We start from the raw sequence: 14265 nt of genomic DNA, 5'->3' as shown, positions 1-14265 counted from the left end.
ACAAAACAAAATCTCCCGCAAAAAGCCTCCCTGAATGACCATCTCCCTTCTAAACTGCCTGAGAAGCTTACCTCAAGGGAAACTACCCGCTTTAACTTCTCTAAAGTCACCACACTTGAAGTAGAAAAAATGATCTTATCATTGAAACCGTCCAACTGGCAGGGTGACCTGTGCACTGCACAGCTCATTAAAGATGCTGCCCGTGACCTCTCCCCTTTCATCACAAAATTAATCAACGCCTCCTTCTCCACTGGTTCTATCCCCACCAACTTAAAACAATCCTGGGTACTGCCACTACTAAAAGAAAACACACTAGACCCAGCCACACCTACAAACTATAGACCCATAACGACCGTACCATTTCTTCTAAAAAATATTGGATAAGGTTGCTTATGTACAAATACAGAAGTATTTGGAAGAACATCACTTACTAGGAGCTAGACAATCAGGCTTCCGTCCGCAACATGGGACTGAGACTGCTCTCATTAACCTTAAAGCACAGATCGACAAGCTTAGAGACAACGGCCAAGCCGCCTTACTGCTCCTCCTAGACCTCTCTGCAGCATTCGACCTGGTCGATCACTCTGTCCTATGCACACACCTACACACTTCAGCTCACTTTTCTGTCGAGGCCATTACATGGATTAGATCATTCCTCAACGGCAGAACCATGAGGGTCTTTTCACCCGCAGCTTCAGCAGACCCCATACCTATCACCTGTGGTGTGCCACAGGGCTCTTGTGTCTCCCCCACACTGTGCAATATATTTACCAAGCCCTTTTTCGATGATTTGGATCATCTCGGTATCACCTACACGAACTACGCAGATGATACCCAGATCCTGCTTCCGCTTTCTGGAGATTATGGGAAGGATTTGGCCTGAATGAACGGAACTCATTATCCTAGGTACTACCGCCAGCTTAAAGAAATTAGGCCCTGCCTATTGTTCTTTCATGATCGATGGCAACAGCATCAAAGTAGGACAAGAGGTTAAAACACCAGGCTTTTACTTGGACTCTATCTTCTCCTTCAACAGACAGGTGAACTCCTTGGCCTCGTCCACGGCTTACACATGTAATCTGATCCGTGCAGCCAAACCCTTTCTGTCCGACACCAGGTGCTTGACCCTCGCTAGAGCCCTCATACTGTCCCGCCTGGACTACTGTAACGCTATCTACCTTGGGTCCTCTAAAGCCATCACCAGCAAACTTCAAACTCTCCAGAATAACGCTCTTAGAGCAGTACTGGTCATCTCCAGTAGAGAGCATATTACAGTATACTGCCAACAGAATAATTGGCTCTCTATCAAAGACAAAATTCTCTTAAAAACTGCCTCACTCACTCACAAATCCCTCAATAACGCTTCCCCTATCTATCTGATCGACAGATTTCATAGACAGACCTCCATGAGACCCACAAGAACAGCCTATAAAGACTGCCTCTCTGTCCCCAACTTCAAACGCTCCACTACAGGGGGTAAGAGCTTCCCAGTGAAAGCAGCTAAACTGTGGAACTCTCTACCACCAACTCTCAGAATGGACTTGCCCTATCAGAACTTCCGATCCAAGGACGTTTTATGGTTGAAAACATAGGCCTCCAAACACATCCAGGCACATAGTCTTCATACTCATGCCATCTGTACATATTGTACTGCCTACTGCCTGTTCTTACTGCTGCCTATCTGTATATATGTATATACTACTGATATTACTTTTACTATGTGTATGTATATCATTATTTTTGTTGTTGTTGTAATCTCCAAAACCTTGCACTCCTTTATGTTTTCGGTTCACTGCCCTGATCTATCACCTATCTTGAACCCCTCACCTGATCTACTCGCCGTAACAAAGCCGCTAACTTTACTGTTATCATTGGCAGAGAAAGGTCACTCTGGCCCGCACAATCACGTGTTACTAGAGTCACGGCGAACCATCATTGACTTAGACTCTGCACGCATTGTATACCATCGAATGTAACTGAATGTGATGGTAACACAGACATACTATTGGGATGTACTATCTAGTGTAATTTGATATGCAGACGTCCACTCACATGCTAATGCACTGTATATGCACCCTCTTGGCTATATTTGCACCACCACATGTTTTGCATCAAGATAGTTATATATGGTCTTGCTTACCATGATACCACTGTACCATTAACGGGCCATGGTGAAGTCTATAACCATCTGACCTCCACCTGTGTCTACCTAACCTAGAGATGCAGTGCTACTAAGTATTACCAGATTGAACCGCCATAGCCATACCACTTTGCCTACAGCTATTTATGTCTGTGTCACCTATACTATAGGTAACATAGCCAAATTGCCATTTCTAAATCTAGTGCCTTCCACTGTATGCATTCTAGTCGCTGAGGGGAATTGTCAAATCTAGGTGCCCTCTGATGCATGTATTCTAGTCGCTGATGGGAATTGTCAAATCTAGGTGCCCTCTGATGCATGTATTCTAGTCGCTGAGGGGAATTGTCAAATCTAGGTGCCCTCTGATGCATGTATTCTAGTCGCTGATGGGAATTGTCAAATCTAGGTGCCCTCTGATGTATGCATAGTTAGTCACTGATGGGAATTGTCAAATCTAGGTACCTTCTGATGTATGTATTTTAGTCACTGATGGGAACTGTCAAATCTAGGTGCCCTCTGATATATGCATTTTAGTCGCTGACGGGAATTGTCAAATCTAGGTGCCTTCTGATGTATGCATTTTAGTCGCTGATGGGAATTGTCAAATCTAGGTACCCTCTGATGTATGCATTTTAGTCGCTGATGGGAATTGTCAAATCTAGGTGCCCTCTGATGCATGTATTCTAGTCGCTGATGGGAACTGTCAAATCTAGGTGCCCTCTGATGTATGCATTCTAGTCGCTGATGGGAATTGTCAAATCTAGGTGCCCTCTGATGTATGCATTTTAGTCATTGTTGGGATTGTCAAATATAGTTGCCCCTTTGCTACCTGTCTCCCAACATGTGCACTACTAAAACTCGCCTCATATACACATTCTGTACCCTACTCTGGACTCTTCTAACCATTACCATAACAATGGCCCACACCAACTCCACACCTTGCAACTTGCAAGAGAGAAACATACGACTTAGAGTGAGACTGCCACGCCTTATTGACCTCAAAAACAAAAGAACTAGACCATCAGGTTCTACTCTAACCCTAACTGCGCCTGACCCTAACCCTCTTGCCCCAGTGGCAGAAAGGCGCCATAAAACACAAACTGACCTCTATAACCAGAAGAGGCCCAACACTCCCAATCCTAGACTCATCCAAGAAAAAACCACAACTCCCACCTTATCAGGAGCCCTCATCAATGCGAGGTCCCTCATAGCACACAATACGGAAATTGCTGACATACTTGCCATGGATAACTTTGATCTCCTCGCAATCACTGAGACTTGGTTCCACGATGCCGCAGGTCCTGCGCTCATGATTGCCATACCTGACAATTACAACTTACTAAGAGTCGATCGGCCCAACTCTAGGGGAGGTGGCCTGGCCATCATTGCCAAAACTAAGCTAGATGCAAGACTCACCCCTCACGCGGAAATAACATCTTGCGAACTCCTCTCGGCCAAATTACCTATCTCTAATAATAGTACACTAACTGTCCTCCTGGTGTATAGACCACCAAGCCCACTAGGTAACTTTGAGGAAGACTTATCCAGCCTTCTAACCAATAACATCAAAGTCTCTACCCAGCTCCTTCTATTAGGTGACTTTCATTTGGGATTTAATGATAAGGAGGACAAACACGCCTATTCCATTCACTCAATCCTAGTTGATCATGGCCTCACCCAGAAAGTTCTAGCCCCTACGCACATTAAAGGACGGACACTAGATTGGATAGCCAACCGAAACTGTGCCACTACCATTTCTAATATTTTACCACAAACCTGGACCGACCACCACCTCATCTGCTCCTCATCAACAATAGAGCCTCTGAAACCAAACAGTCAGGAAATAGTACCACCTATGCCAACTAGAAGCAAAAAAGAAATTACGTTTGAAAAACTACCCCCACTCCTCCTTCCAGCTCTCACTGCTAGCGATATTAACCCTGACCCTAATACGCTAGTCGAGACATTTAACAGCGCTATGTCCAAAGCCTTGGATATAATTGCCCCTATCAAACTACGTAAAAGTAAACGAGAATCTCATCTTAACTCATGGTTCACCCCGCACCTCAAAGAACTAGGAATCCAAAAACGTAAACTCCAAGCTATCTGGAGGCATACACCCTCGGTGGAGAATAAAACCCTACTTGACAACCTTGCTAAAAAATATAAGAAGGAAATAATCCAAACCAAAAAAGACACATTTAATGAGAGAATTATCAAAGCTAACTCTAATTCTAAAGAACTCTTTTCCATCCTCTGGGAAATTGAAAACCCTATTGCTCCCACAGACAACGTCCCTAAGGAAAAACAGTGGTGCACTAGCATCCAAAATGCCTTAGCTAACAAAATTGCAACCTTACAAATCAAAATTGCAAAGAAGAAAGCATCCCTGAGCCCTACAAGAACCCATACCACCCACTTGACTGACACACCCAGAACAGTCACCCAAAGTAACTGCAAACCTTTCAGATTCACTAACATATCCATTCTGGAAACCGAAAAGGTGATCTCTTCACTGAAGCCTTCTAACTGCCAAAGTGACAATTGCCCAGCACAAGTCATTAAGGACGCAGCAAGAGATTTAGCACCCTTCATCTCAAAACTAATTAATGCCTCCTTTAGATCCAGCACTGTACCCACTAACCTTAAAGAATCCTGGGTACTGCCCCTCCTTAAAAAACAGACCCTTGACCCAGCTATCCCTACCAACTACAGGCCTATCACCATGGTCCCATTTCTCCTCAAAATCATTGATAGAGTAGCCTACCTCCAGATCCAAAACTATCTGGAGACAAACCAACTACTAGGATCTCGCCAATCTGGATTCAGACCATTACATGGCACTGAAACGGCCCTTATCGATCTTAAGACACAAATTGACGAGTTGAAGGATAAAGGTAAAACAGCTATGCTCCTCCTTCTTGACTTATCGGTGGCCTTTGACCTGGTGGACCATGCAGTGTTATGCAACCACCTCGCGTCTGCCGCCCATTTCTCAAGTAAAGCTATAGCCTGGTCACAATCATTCCTAACCAACTGTACGATGAGTGTGTTCTCCCCCTTAGCCTCTACGGACCCAATACAAATCACCTGTGGCGTCCCACAAGGTTCATGTGTCTCCCCTACTATGTACAACATCTTCACTAAGCCAATCTTCGACAAACTGGACAGACTGGGGGTAATTTATACTAATTACGCGGATGACACGCAGATCCTCATACCACTATCTGGCAACTTTGTCGAAGACACAGCTCTAGTAAACAAGATTTACCTCCTCATTCAGGCATGGATGGCCTCCCACGGCCTCTGCCTGAATGATGACAAAACAGAGATACTGATCCTGGGTTCCGACTCTAACCTCAAAAAACGTAGCCCTAATTATCTTGCCTTCAACATAGAGGGCAATATAATTAAAGTGGCAACTGAGATAAAACACTAGGTTTCTACCTCAGCTCCACATTATCTCTCAAAAAACAAGTTAATTCCCTAGCTTCCTCCACAGCTTACACCTGCAAGTTAATCACGGCCTGCAGACCTTACCTTTCCAAAACCAATTGTATTACACTAGCCAATGCCATAGTAATGTCTAAATTGGACTACTGTAACGCCCTCTTTGCGGGCGCCAGCAAAACTATCACAAATAAAATGCAAATACTCCAGAACAATGCTCTGAGAGCAGCCCTGGACATACCCCGAAGAGCCCACATCTCCAACATCAGGAAAGAGCACCACTGGTTAAAAATCAGTGACAGAGTTCTCCTCAAGACGCTATCCCGCACCTATAAAGGTCTGAATAATACTGCGCCCCCCTATATATCGGCCAGACTGACTAGAAAATCTTCTACTTAACCACACTAGAGCCTCTAACCACCTCCTACTTGAAATACCCAGATTTAGACTATCCAAAGCGGGTGGAGCAAGCTTCCCTGTTAGAGCTGCTCGTGCCTGGAATGCACTCCCCACCGCACTGAGAGCCAACCTACCCTACACTAGATTTAGATGTAACGTGAAAAGCTGGCTCTGGACTAATGGTGACCTACAATCGGCGCCTTTGCGCTAGGCCCGGATCTATTATCTCATTTAATTACCATGACACCTCTGAAACCGGACAATAGACTAGCTCATGTAAGGGACCCGTATTTTGTATTTTTGTATCTTGTATTCACAGCTTGTACATTCTGTATACCGTATCGCAAATTCATCAATAGTACATGCAATGCATTTTATGTATGTATCCTATGTATGTAACCTAAGCTTAAGTATTCTTGTGACTGCTGCGGCCGGCTACCCCTGGGCTTGGAGCGCATTATCAAATAATAAACTAAACTAAACTAAACTAACTAAGCTTCACAATTTCTTGTAAATGTTGCGCACTGTTACCCGAGGGTATGCTCACGCATTACAAATAATAAAACCAACAAACATAGAAATACAAGCTATCATAGAGGGAAAGCGCAAGATACGAGACACTCCGGAATTGTCATGGAGTAATTGTGGAGCAGATGACTTTAGCTGTGAGAGAGCAGCCTGATCTCTTAACCATGCTGGAAGGGGGAAGCTTAATTTGTTTTGTCAATTTGGTGGCAGGAGTATTGAAGACGGGCGACTGGTCCAAACAACAAGCTTGATCTGTGGAATAGGATCATGGTATCTTTTAGAGGAGGTGGACAGCTATTCTAAGATAGTACTTTGGGTCAAGGATAGATTATAGTTTACGCTATGTTCAGCGGGGGTTATACTTGGGTGCTACTGGACGCAGGTAAAAATGTATAGGTTGGGGCTGCTCCCAAATGACAAGTGTTGCTCTTGCAACTCCGCCAAGTCATTCTCACTTTTATGCGGTTCGGGTCTATTTGACCTAAAACATTTCAACTAATCCCATTTGATCAAATTTATTTGATCTTTTTTTCAGTCTAAAATATGGGGGGAGACCCCCACAACCCCTACCCCACTTCCCCTCAACCTAACCTATACCCTTAAACACCCCCATATATATTATTAATAACAATTGACCGAACAAAGATTATAAATATTCGATCAAATGTTTTAGGTGAAATGTTTTTAGGTCAATTATGCTAATACCCTTATATGTTAAGTAACTACACAAAGGTGCAGGAGTTTTGGAAATAAGTGATCATAAGAATCAATCTCATACTGTGACCAAGTGAAAAAATCACAGTAACTAATAACCTTGAATATAGACTAACCAGCAAAATAATTGGGCTGAGGAAGAAAAATTGTTCCTTTGAAGGGCACCATTGGTGGTAAGAAATTATTTTATGGCTGTGAACAAGTGAAGTTCATCCAAAGAAAGAGGGCTGAGTGGAACAGATGGGGTACTTGCCTCATCTGGGCGAACTCAATCAAAGAAGTTGTGCTGTGAATATAAATTCCAGAGGATTTGGAGGGGTTTCCTGGATTCTTACGCTTGATGCCCTAGCAATACCCACTAGGTGAGAGATCATCATCTTCTTCATCTATTTCCTTTTTCATCAAACTTCTCGACCCCGTTTTCTAACATGATCCCCACTTTCCCTGCTTCCTCTCTTCATTGTGCCTCTCTGTTATCCGTTCTTGTTTTCTACATCCCAAAGTCACCCACAAAGTCTTTGATAACTGTTGATGGGCTATTATTCATGCCATATATAAATTCCTGAACTTGATATCATTGAAATGTCTCCTGGCTCTTGTTATTCTGTGGGTTAGGATTTTGTTCGCTCAATTTATATTTGCATAGTTCTATCTTTTAAGAAGAATTCAATAAAGCAGAGTTGGAACAATAAAAAAGGTTTGAAGACTCTGGCCTTTGGAACACCTTTGACCCTTATCTAATGCCTTTCAAGAAGCAATTGAAATGTGCACTTTAAAGAAGGCCTTCCCCCTTACCACTGTTGACTTTAGGGTCACCATATCCCCAACCTCAGAGGGATCAGGCTTCAACACCTCAATTGCCTTACAGCTACTGCTTCCAATACCCGTTCAATATTTAGACATCTACGAAAAAGGGGAACATAGGACAACCACACAACTGATGCAGAATTTCAATTTCTGAGGATCAATCAGTTCTCTCTGCCATTGCATGAATATGTTATGTTATGATATAAGTGTGTTTTAGAGCTCTCCATCACTGCAAACGGTGGCCTCATGGGGCTGAGCTTTACAATGGCATGTTGGCTGTGGCAGTCTACCACGAATATGAAATGCACAATGACTATTGAAAGAGAAGTTTTTAAGGTGTTTTCCTGATAGTCAATAAGATTCTGGATAGGATGCAGGCCAGCCACCTTCAATTTATTGCTAGTAGGAAGACTAACATGGAGAACATTTGATCCCCTCTGAAAATGTGACACAACTGGAATGTGTACAGAAATGCAGTGTTACTCTCTAGAAACAAGTTGCATCTGGGGTGAACAGAGTGCGCTTGCAGCCCCTTAGAAAGGGGAGGATTATGTAAATCTCCCAATAAATTAGTCAATTTGTTGAATTAGAGTAAATGCGCTTATTCACTATTGGCGCAGTCTTTTTTATGGCTTCCCAAACATGGGTTCTTTTCATGTTCAGGTCCAGTAATCTCAAATCCTGTCTCCAGAGATTCATCAGGCAGATTCACTACAAGCATTCTGAGAACAGCCTAAAATCTGGGGATTTTATTTGTGTGCCTGGAGTGACTAGTGCCTAGAAAAGGTCTTTGAAGTAGAGAGGATCACTTAAATGCAGTTATTTACTGACTTGGACAACCTGCTCCTCTCTGCTAAAGGGGGCTGTAATTACTTACGAATAGCAATATGCCATTTTAGTATGTTTCTTTTAGACACAAAAAGTAAGGTAACATAATTTGAAACCAATACACAACGGACAGATCATTATCACAAAATTATAAACCTATATCTCATGACAAAAGCAAGTGTCAATAGTAGCCTTTCCACACTGTGCCCTAAACACCTTCACCACTCTTCCCAGAATATTCCAAATGAATTTTTATGAAATATACATTAAATCCAAAACAACCCAATATCTGTATAGATACAATGGTAACTTTGCATTAAGAATAATTCATATTGGTTTATTTCAGATACAACATTACAAATTGATCAGACTAACATTACAAATGTTACCAGTGGGCAGAGCGGTCCCATTGCTGGGTGCTTTGCAATAGTGGAGCAATGAAGTAACAAATGAAACCTAACCTTTGTGGTGGAGTGGGGTTGATGAAAACATTGAAAGAGGATTGCATAATCCAGGGGCTTACAATTTGTGGGTCTCTAGATGTGTTGTACTGCAACTCCCAAGAACCCTCACCACTGTACATGATGTTTAGGGCTGATGGGAGTTGCATTACAAAACATCTGGAGAGCCAAATGTTGCAGAGCCCCGCATATACAGTCAAAGGTTATATATGTGTGCAGTATGCAGTAAGCAGTTGACAGTACATTCAGTGCAACATAGCAACAGATGGGGATAGGGCAGGAAATCGGTGAGGATCAAGGGGGAGGAGTGATGCCTAAGTACACTACTGAAGCTCCTTAAGTGGATAGGAGGTGCAGAGTTTGGATGGCATTGTGGGTTGTTTGAAGTCCCACCAGGAAAAACCTTTTCCATCAGCCAAGAAGTCAGAATGTACTAATTCATTCACTTTATTGGGTTGAAATGTTAATAAAATGCAAAAACAATATAGAACTCTCATTAATCCTTGCCGTTTGTTCAACAGATGGCAGTTGAACAGCCGCAGGGCCTGAAGGGAAAATTACTTCAAACATTTGGCAGCAGTGGCACGGGAGAGGTCACAGAAAACAGCTTTGAGAAGGTAGAGCGGCGGCCATCTTGGAAAAGGCTGTTATTTAGTTTATGCTTCTTCAATGCTGTTGTCAATGAGAGAAGGAAGTATGGAGCCCTTGGTTGGAATATCCCATATGAATTCACGTCGTCTGATTTAGAGGTATGTTTATCTATTGTTTCACAGAACAAAATGCAAGTCTTATTGCCTAATGGAGGTCAATGGAGTATATTATAGAAGCCAAAGTATCAGGAAAAATGTATCTAATTTTGAATATTTTGAATACATATGTGATGAAGGGAAAATGTGATGCTGAATCAAAATTTTCTAATGGCATTATTTATTACGTTTTTAATTTGTACATTACATTATTTTCTAAATAAGGTGATGCAGATCTAGGTACCAGTTAGCAGATCTTCTAACAAAATGCTGAACCTGTACTGTGAATATTCCTGGCACTCTGTTGAGGAAGGACAGGAAGGGTCACATATCTGGACAGCAAACCAGAATTCCCACCAGAATGAAGCGTAGAAGGTCTAGACAAGGAGGGGTCAATCACTACCTACTGTAATCAGCACAGATGACTTAACTACCTAATGTAACACTTGCTAGCTTTGCAATAGCACTCCAAGTACAAGGCTCTTAATCAGAGGTGAAGTAAGGCACAGTCAAATAAACAATGTAATTTACAATAAAAGAATACAAAATAAGCATCCACAGCAACAGGTTTGCGAAAAATATAAACAAAAAAAGGCTAAAGCATTGAAAATGAAAAATAAATCACCTCGGCTTAGATTACGTATAGGTATGCCTTTCATAAAATGACATCTTGACCTACAATGATGTTTGGACTGAATGAAGAAGAGAATAGAGAATTTTGAAAAAACTGTATCTGCGGACAGGTATTACTTTATCAAACATAAAATGTAGCCAGAATTAACCCATGGTATTAATTACTATGATTTTACCAACTGCATTGGCTCAGTAGTGGACATAGTGTTGATATTGAGCTATCAAAATGAGTGGGGTGTTTGGCATAACCTCACCTGATCAATGCGCTTTAGGGCTAATATTAAGTCTCCATAAGTGTTGCACAAAACATAAGTGTGGTATGGAGTGCTTCCCTAACATTCCATATTAGTAAAGTTATTGTAAAATTTTCAAGTTTCTAGTGCGCTCACAGTCCTATTGTTTTGGTTATGTGAAAGGCACAAGTGATTAGTCACATGTAAATGACTTTCAGACAATTTATTTGTAATAACAACACATTTATTGTTGATTTATGAGTACATCTAATGAGCCGACACGTGTTTCGAGAACTGCTTCTCTTCTTCGGGCTATCTATATATGGGATACATTACTCACCGTAATCGTATTTCTGATGCTTGTATCTGCTTAGATTCACATGCTGTGCATAGGCCGACATCTAGTGGAAGCTGCGGAGTATTACAGTTTGTTTTTCGAAAGTCGAAAATGGGCGTCGACACAGGCGTGCCAGTAATACTATCCCTAGTGTGACGTCCACTGTACCCAAGATCCCTCACGCGTGTAGGATCCTCAGATTGTATTTTTTCTGACATGAGGAAGCATGAGGAGTAGCGTGAGTACAGATAATCCAAGCAGATAGACAGAAAAGGTAAGACTACAAGCAATCATGCGCCTTCTCTCGGAGGGGAGGAAGGGTGGGTCGCATGTGAATCTAAGCAGATACAAGCATCAGAAATACGATTACGGTGAGTAATGTATCCCTTCTGAGGCTTGTGGAATCTGCTTAGATCACATGCTGTGCATAGATTAGCGAGCAGTACCAGAAGAAGGAGGTGGGATGTGAGAAGGGTCATGAGCAAACAGGTGTCTTAGAACCGCTTGTCCCACTTGTGTATCTGTCTTGGAATGAGTGTCAATGCAGTAATGCTGAGTAAAAGTGTGAATAGAGCTCCAAGTAGCCGCTTTGCAAATGGTGTCGAGGGGAACATTTGCAATGAAAGCCAGAGTGGCACCAATGCCTCTAGTAGAGTGGGCCCTTGGCGTAAAAGGCAGAGTCTTGTCAGAAAGAGAGTAACACAGCTGTATACAGTTGATAATCCACTTCGAGATAGCGCCCTTAGAGACGCGATCCCCCTCTCTGCCTGTAGCTACGGAGACAAACAGTTGATCTGTTTTCCTTAGCGGTCTGGTTTTATTTACATAGTATAGGACCGCCCTACGCACATCTAGGGTGTGTAGTTTCACCTCAGCCGAGCTTTGCGGGTTCTGGAAGAAAGCCGGAAGCTCGATGGACTGGTTTACATGGAACTTGGATATGAATTTAGGTGAGAACCTAGGGTGTGTGCGTAAAACCAGTTTGTCCTTGTGGATAGTAAAGAAAGGATCCTGCACTGACAGAGCCTGAATTTCACTGACCCTTCTTATGGAGGTAATGGCTACTAAGAAGGCCGTTTTATAAGTCAGGTGTTTGAGACTACTTTTATGCATGGGTTCGAATGGGGGTCCCATGAGCTTAGCTAGCACCACGTTGAGGTCCCATCCTGGCGGTGGGTTCGAAATAGGAGGGTGAAGTCTCTTTACTCCTTCCATGAAGGCTTTAACCACTGGTACTTTCCACCACGAGACCTTGTTATGGGATGTGGTGTAAGCCGAGAGGGCTGCCAGGTGTACTTTCAGCGAGTTAAAAACCAACCCTGCATCCAGCAGGTGGAGCATGTATGTCACAACGTTGGAAGGAGTGCAATCAACCGGGTTGATTTGTTTATTCTGGCACCAGATAACGAATCTTTTCCACTTATCAAAGTAACAGTGCCTTGTATTTGGTTTCCTGGACTCCTTTAGAATGTCCATACACCTCTGTGGTAATTTGAGATGTCCAAACTCTATGACTTCAGGAGCCATGCTGCTAGGTTCATAGAGTTGGGTTCCTGATGCACTGTTTGACCCTGTTGCTGGGACAGTAGGTTGTACCAGGCTGGGAGTCTGATGGGTTCGCACACCGCCATCCTGCGTAGGTGTGGAAACCATGGTTGTCTCGCCCACATGGGAGCAACTAGGATGAGCGTCATAGATTCCTTGTTCATCTTGTACACCACCTTCCTGATGAGAGGAGTTGGTGGAAAAGCGTACGCAAACATCCCTGACCAGTTCATCCACAGGGCATTCCCTTGGGAGTCCGGCTGGGGGAACCTGGATGCAAATCCTGGGCATTGTTTGTTTTCGCTTGTGGCGAATAGGTCTATAGTGGGGAAACCCCACTGAGAGAAGAGATCTTCTACTACGTCTCTGTGAAGGACCCATTCGTGTTCTTCCGGGAGGGAGTTTCTGCTTAGAGCATCCGCTAGGGAATTGAGCTCCCCTGGAACATGTTGCGATGACAGGAAGATGTTCCGTCTGAGTGCCCATATCCATATTTTCTGGGCAAGCTTGGACAGATTTGGCGAACGAGTCCCCCCTTGCTTGTTCAGATAGAACATGGCTGTCGTGCTGTCCGTCCTGATCTGCACCGACAAGTTCAGTAGATGGGGCTCGAACGCCCTTAGCGCTCGGAATACTGCCAGAAGCTCTAGCAGATTGATGTGGTTCTTGGCTACTGAGTGAGACCAGAGACCCTGAGCTGTGTGGTGGAGATGGTGAGCTCCCCACCCAGTCAGGCATGCATCTGTAGTCACCACGGCTTGTACTTCGGGATCGTAAAAGGGTTTCCCCTTTGCGAGATTCTCTCTTGTCCACCAGTGTAGGCTTTGTACGAGTGTTGGCGAAACGACCACTAGATCGTCCCAATGACCACTTGCCTGAGACCACTGTTTCGCCAACCATTCCTGCATGGGACGCATGCGCAGACGCGCGTGGGGGACCAGGTAAATGCATGACGCCATCATGCCCAGTAACCGCATAGCTTTGCGTACTGTTATCTGTTGACCTGACTGATAATGCGGAATTTGCAGAAGTATATTCCGAATTCTCTCTTCCGAAGGGAAGGTCAATCCTTTCTGAGTATCTAGGATAGCTCCTAGAAACTGTTTTGAGGTGCTTGGCACCAGACTTGACTTTTTCTCGTTGATGGAGAAGCCTAATTCGTGGAGGAGGTCGATAGTCCTCTGAATGTTTGACCTGCAAATTCCTGGGGTTTCCCCCGTTATGAGCCAGTCGTCCAGATAAGGGTACACCGGGATTGCTTCCCTGCGTAGGTGTGCAGCCGCCACCGACAGTACCTTGGTGAATACCCTTGGTGCTGAAGCTATCCCGAAGGGCAGTACCTTGAATTGGTAGTGGCGACTGTCCACCTTGAAGCGCAAGTACTTTTTGTGCGCTGGGAGCATGGAAATATGAAAATAAGCATCTTTCATATCCAAGGTTGCCA

At 43.6% G+C, this 14265-nt stretch overlaps 1 protein-coding gene across 1 annotated transcript in view; it reads left to right on the top strand.

Moving 5' to 3' along the window:
• The window catches only part of DNAH14 (dynein axonemal heavy chain 14), a 2000441-nt gene that overhangs the window by 1694535 nt on the left and 291641 nt on the right, over nt 1-14265 (top strand). The window contains exon 78 of the mRNA XM_069608705.1: nt 9849-10076. Coding sequence (XP_069464806.1) covers nt 9849-10076 — 228 coding nt within the window. The remainder of the gene's footprint in view (nt 1-9848; nt 10077-14265) is intronic.

Source organism: Ambystoma mexicanum, chromosome 4q (assembly GCF_040938575.1).
Source record: "Ambystoma mexicanum isolate Mex_15411 chromosome 4q, UKY_AmexF1_1, whole genome shotgun sequence".
In the NCBI taxonomy this organism is placed as follows: Eukaryota; Metazoa; Chordata; class Amphibia; order Caudata; family Ambystomatidae; genus Ambystoma; species Ambystoma mexicanum.
This window is presented reverse-complemented; position numbering and strand designations above follow the sequence as displayed.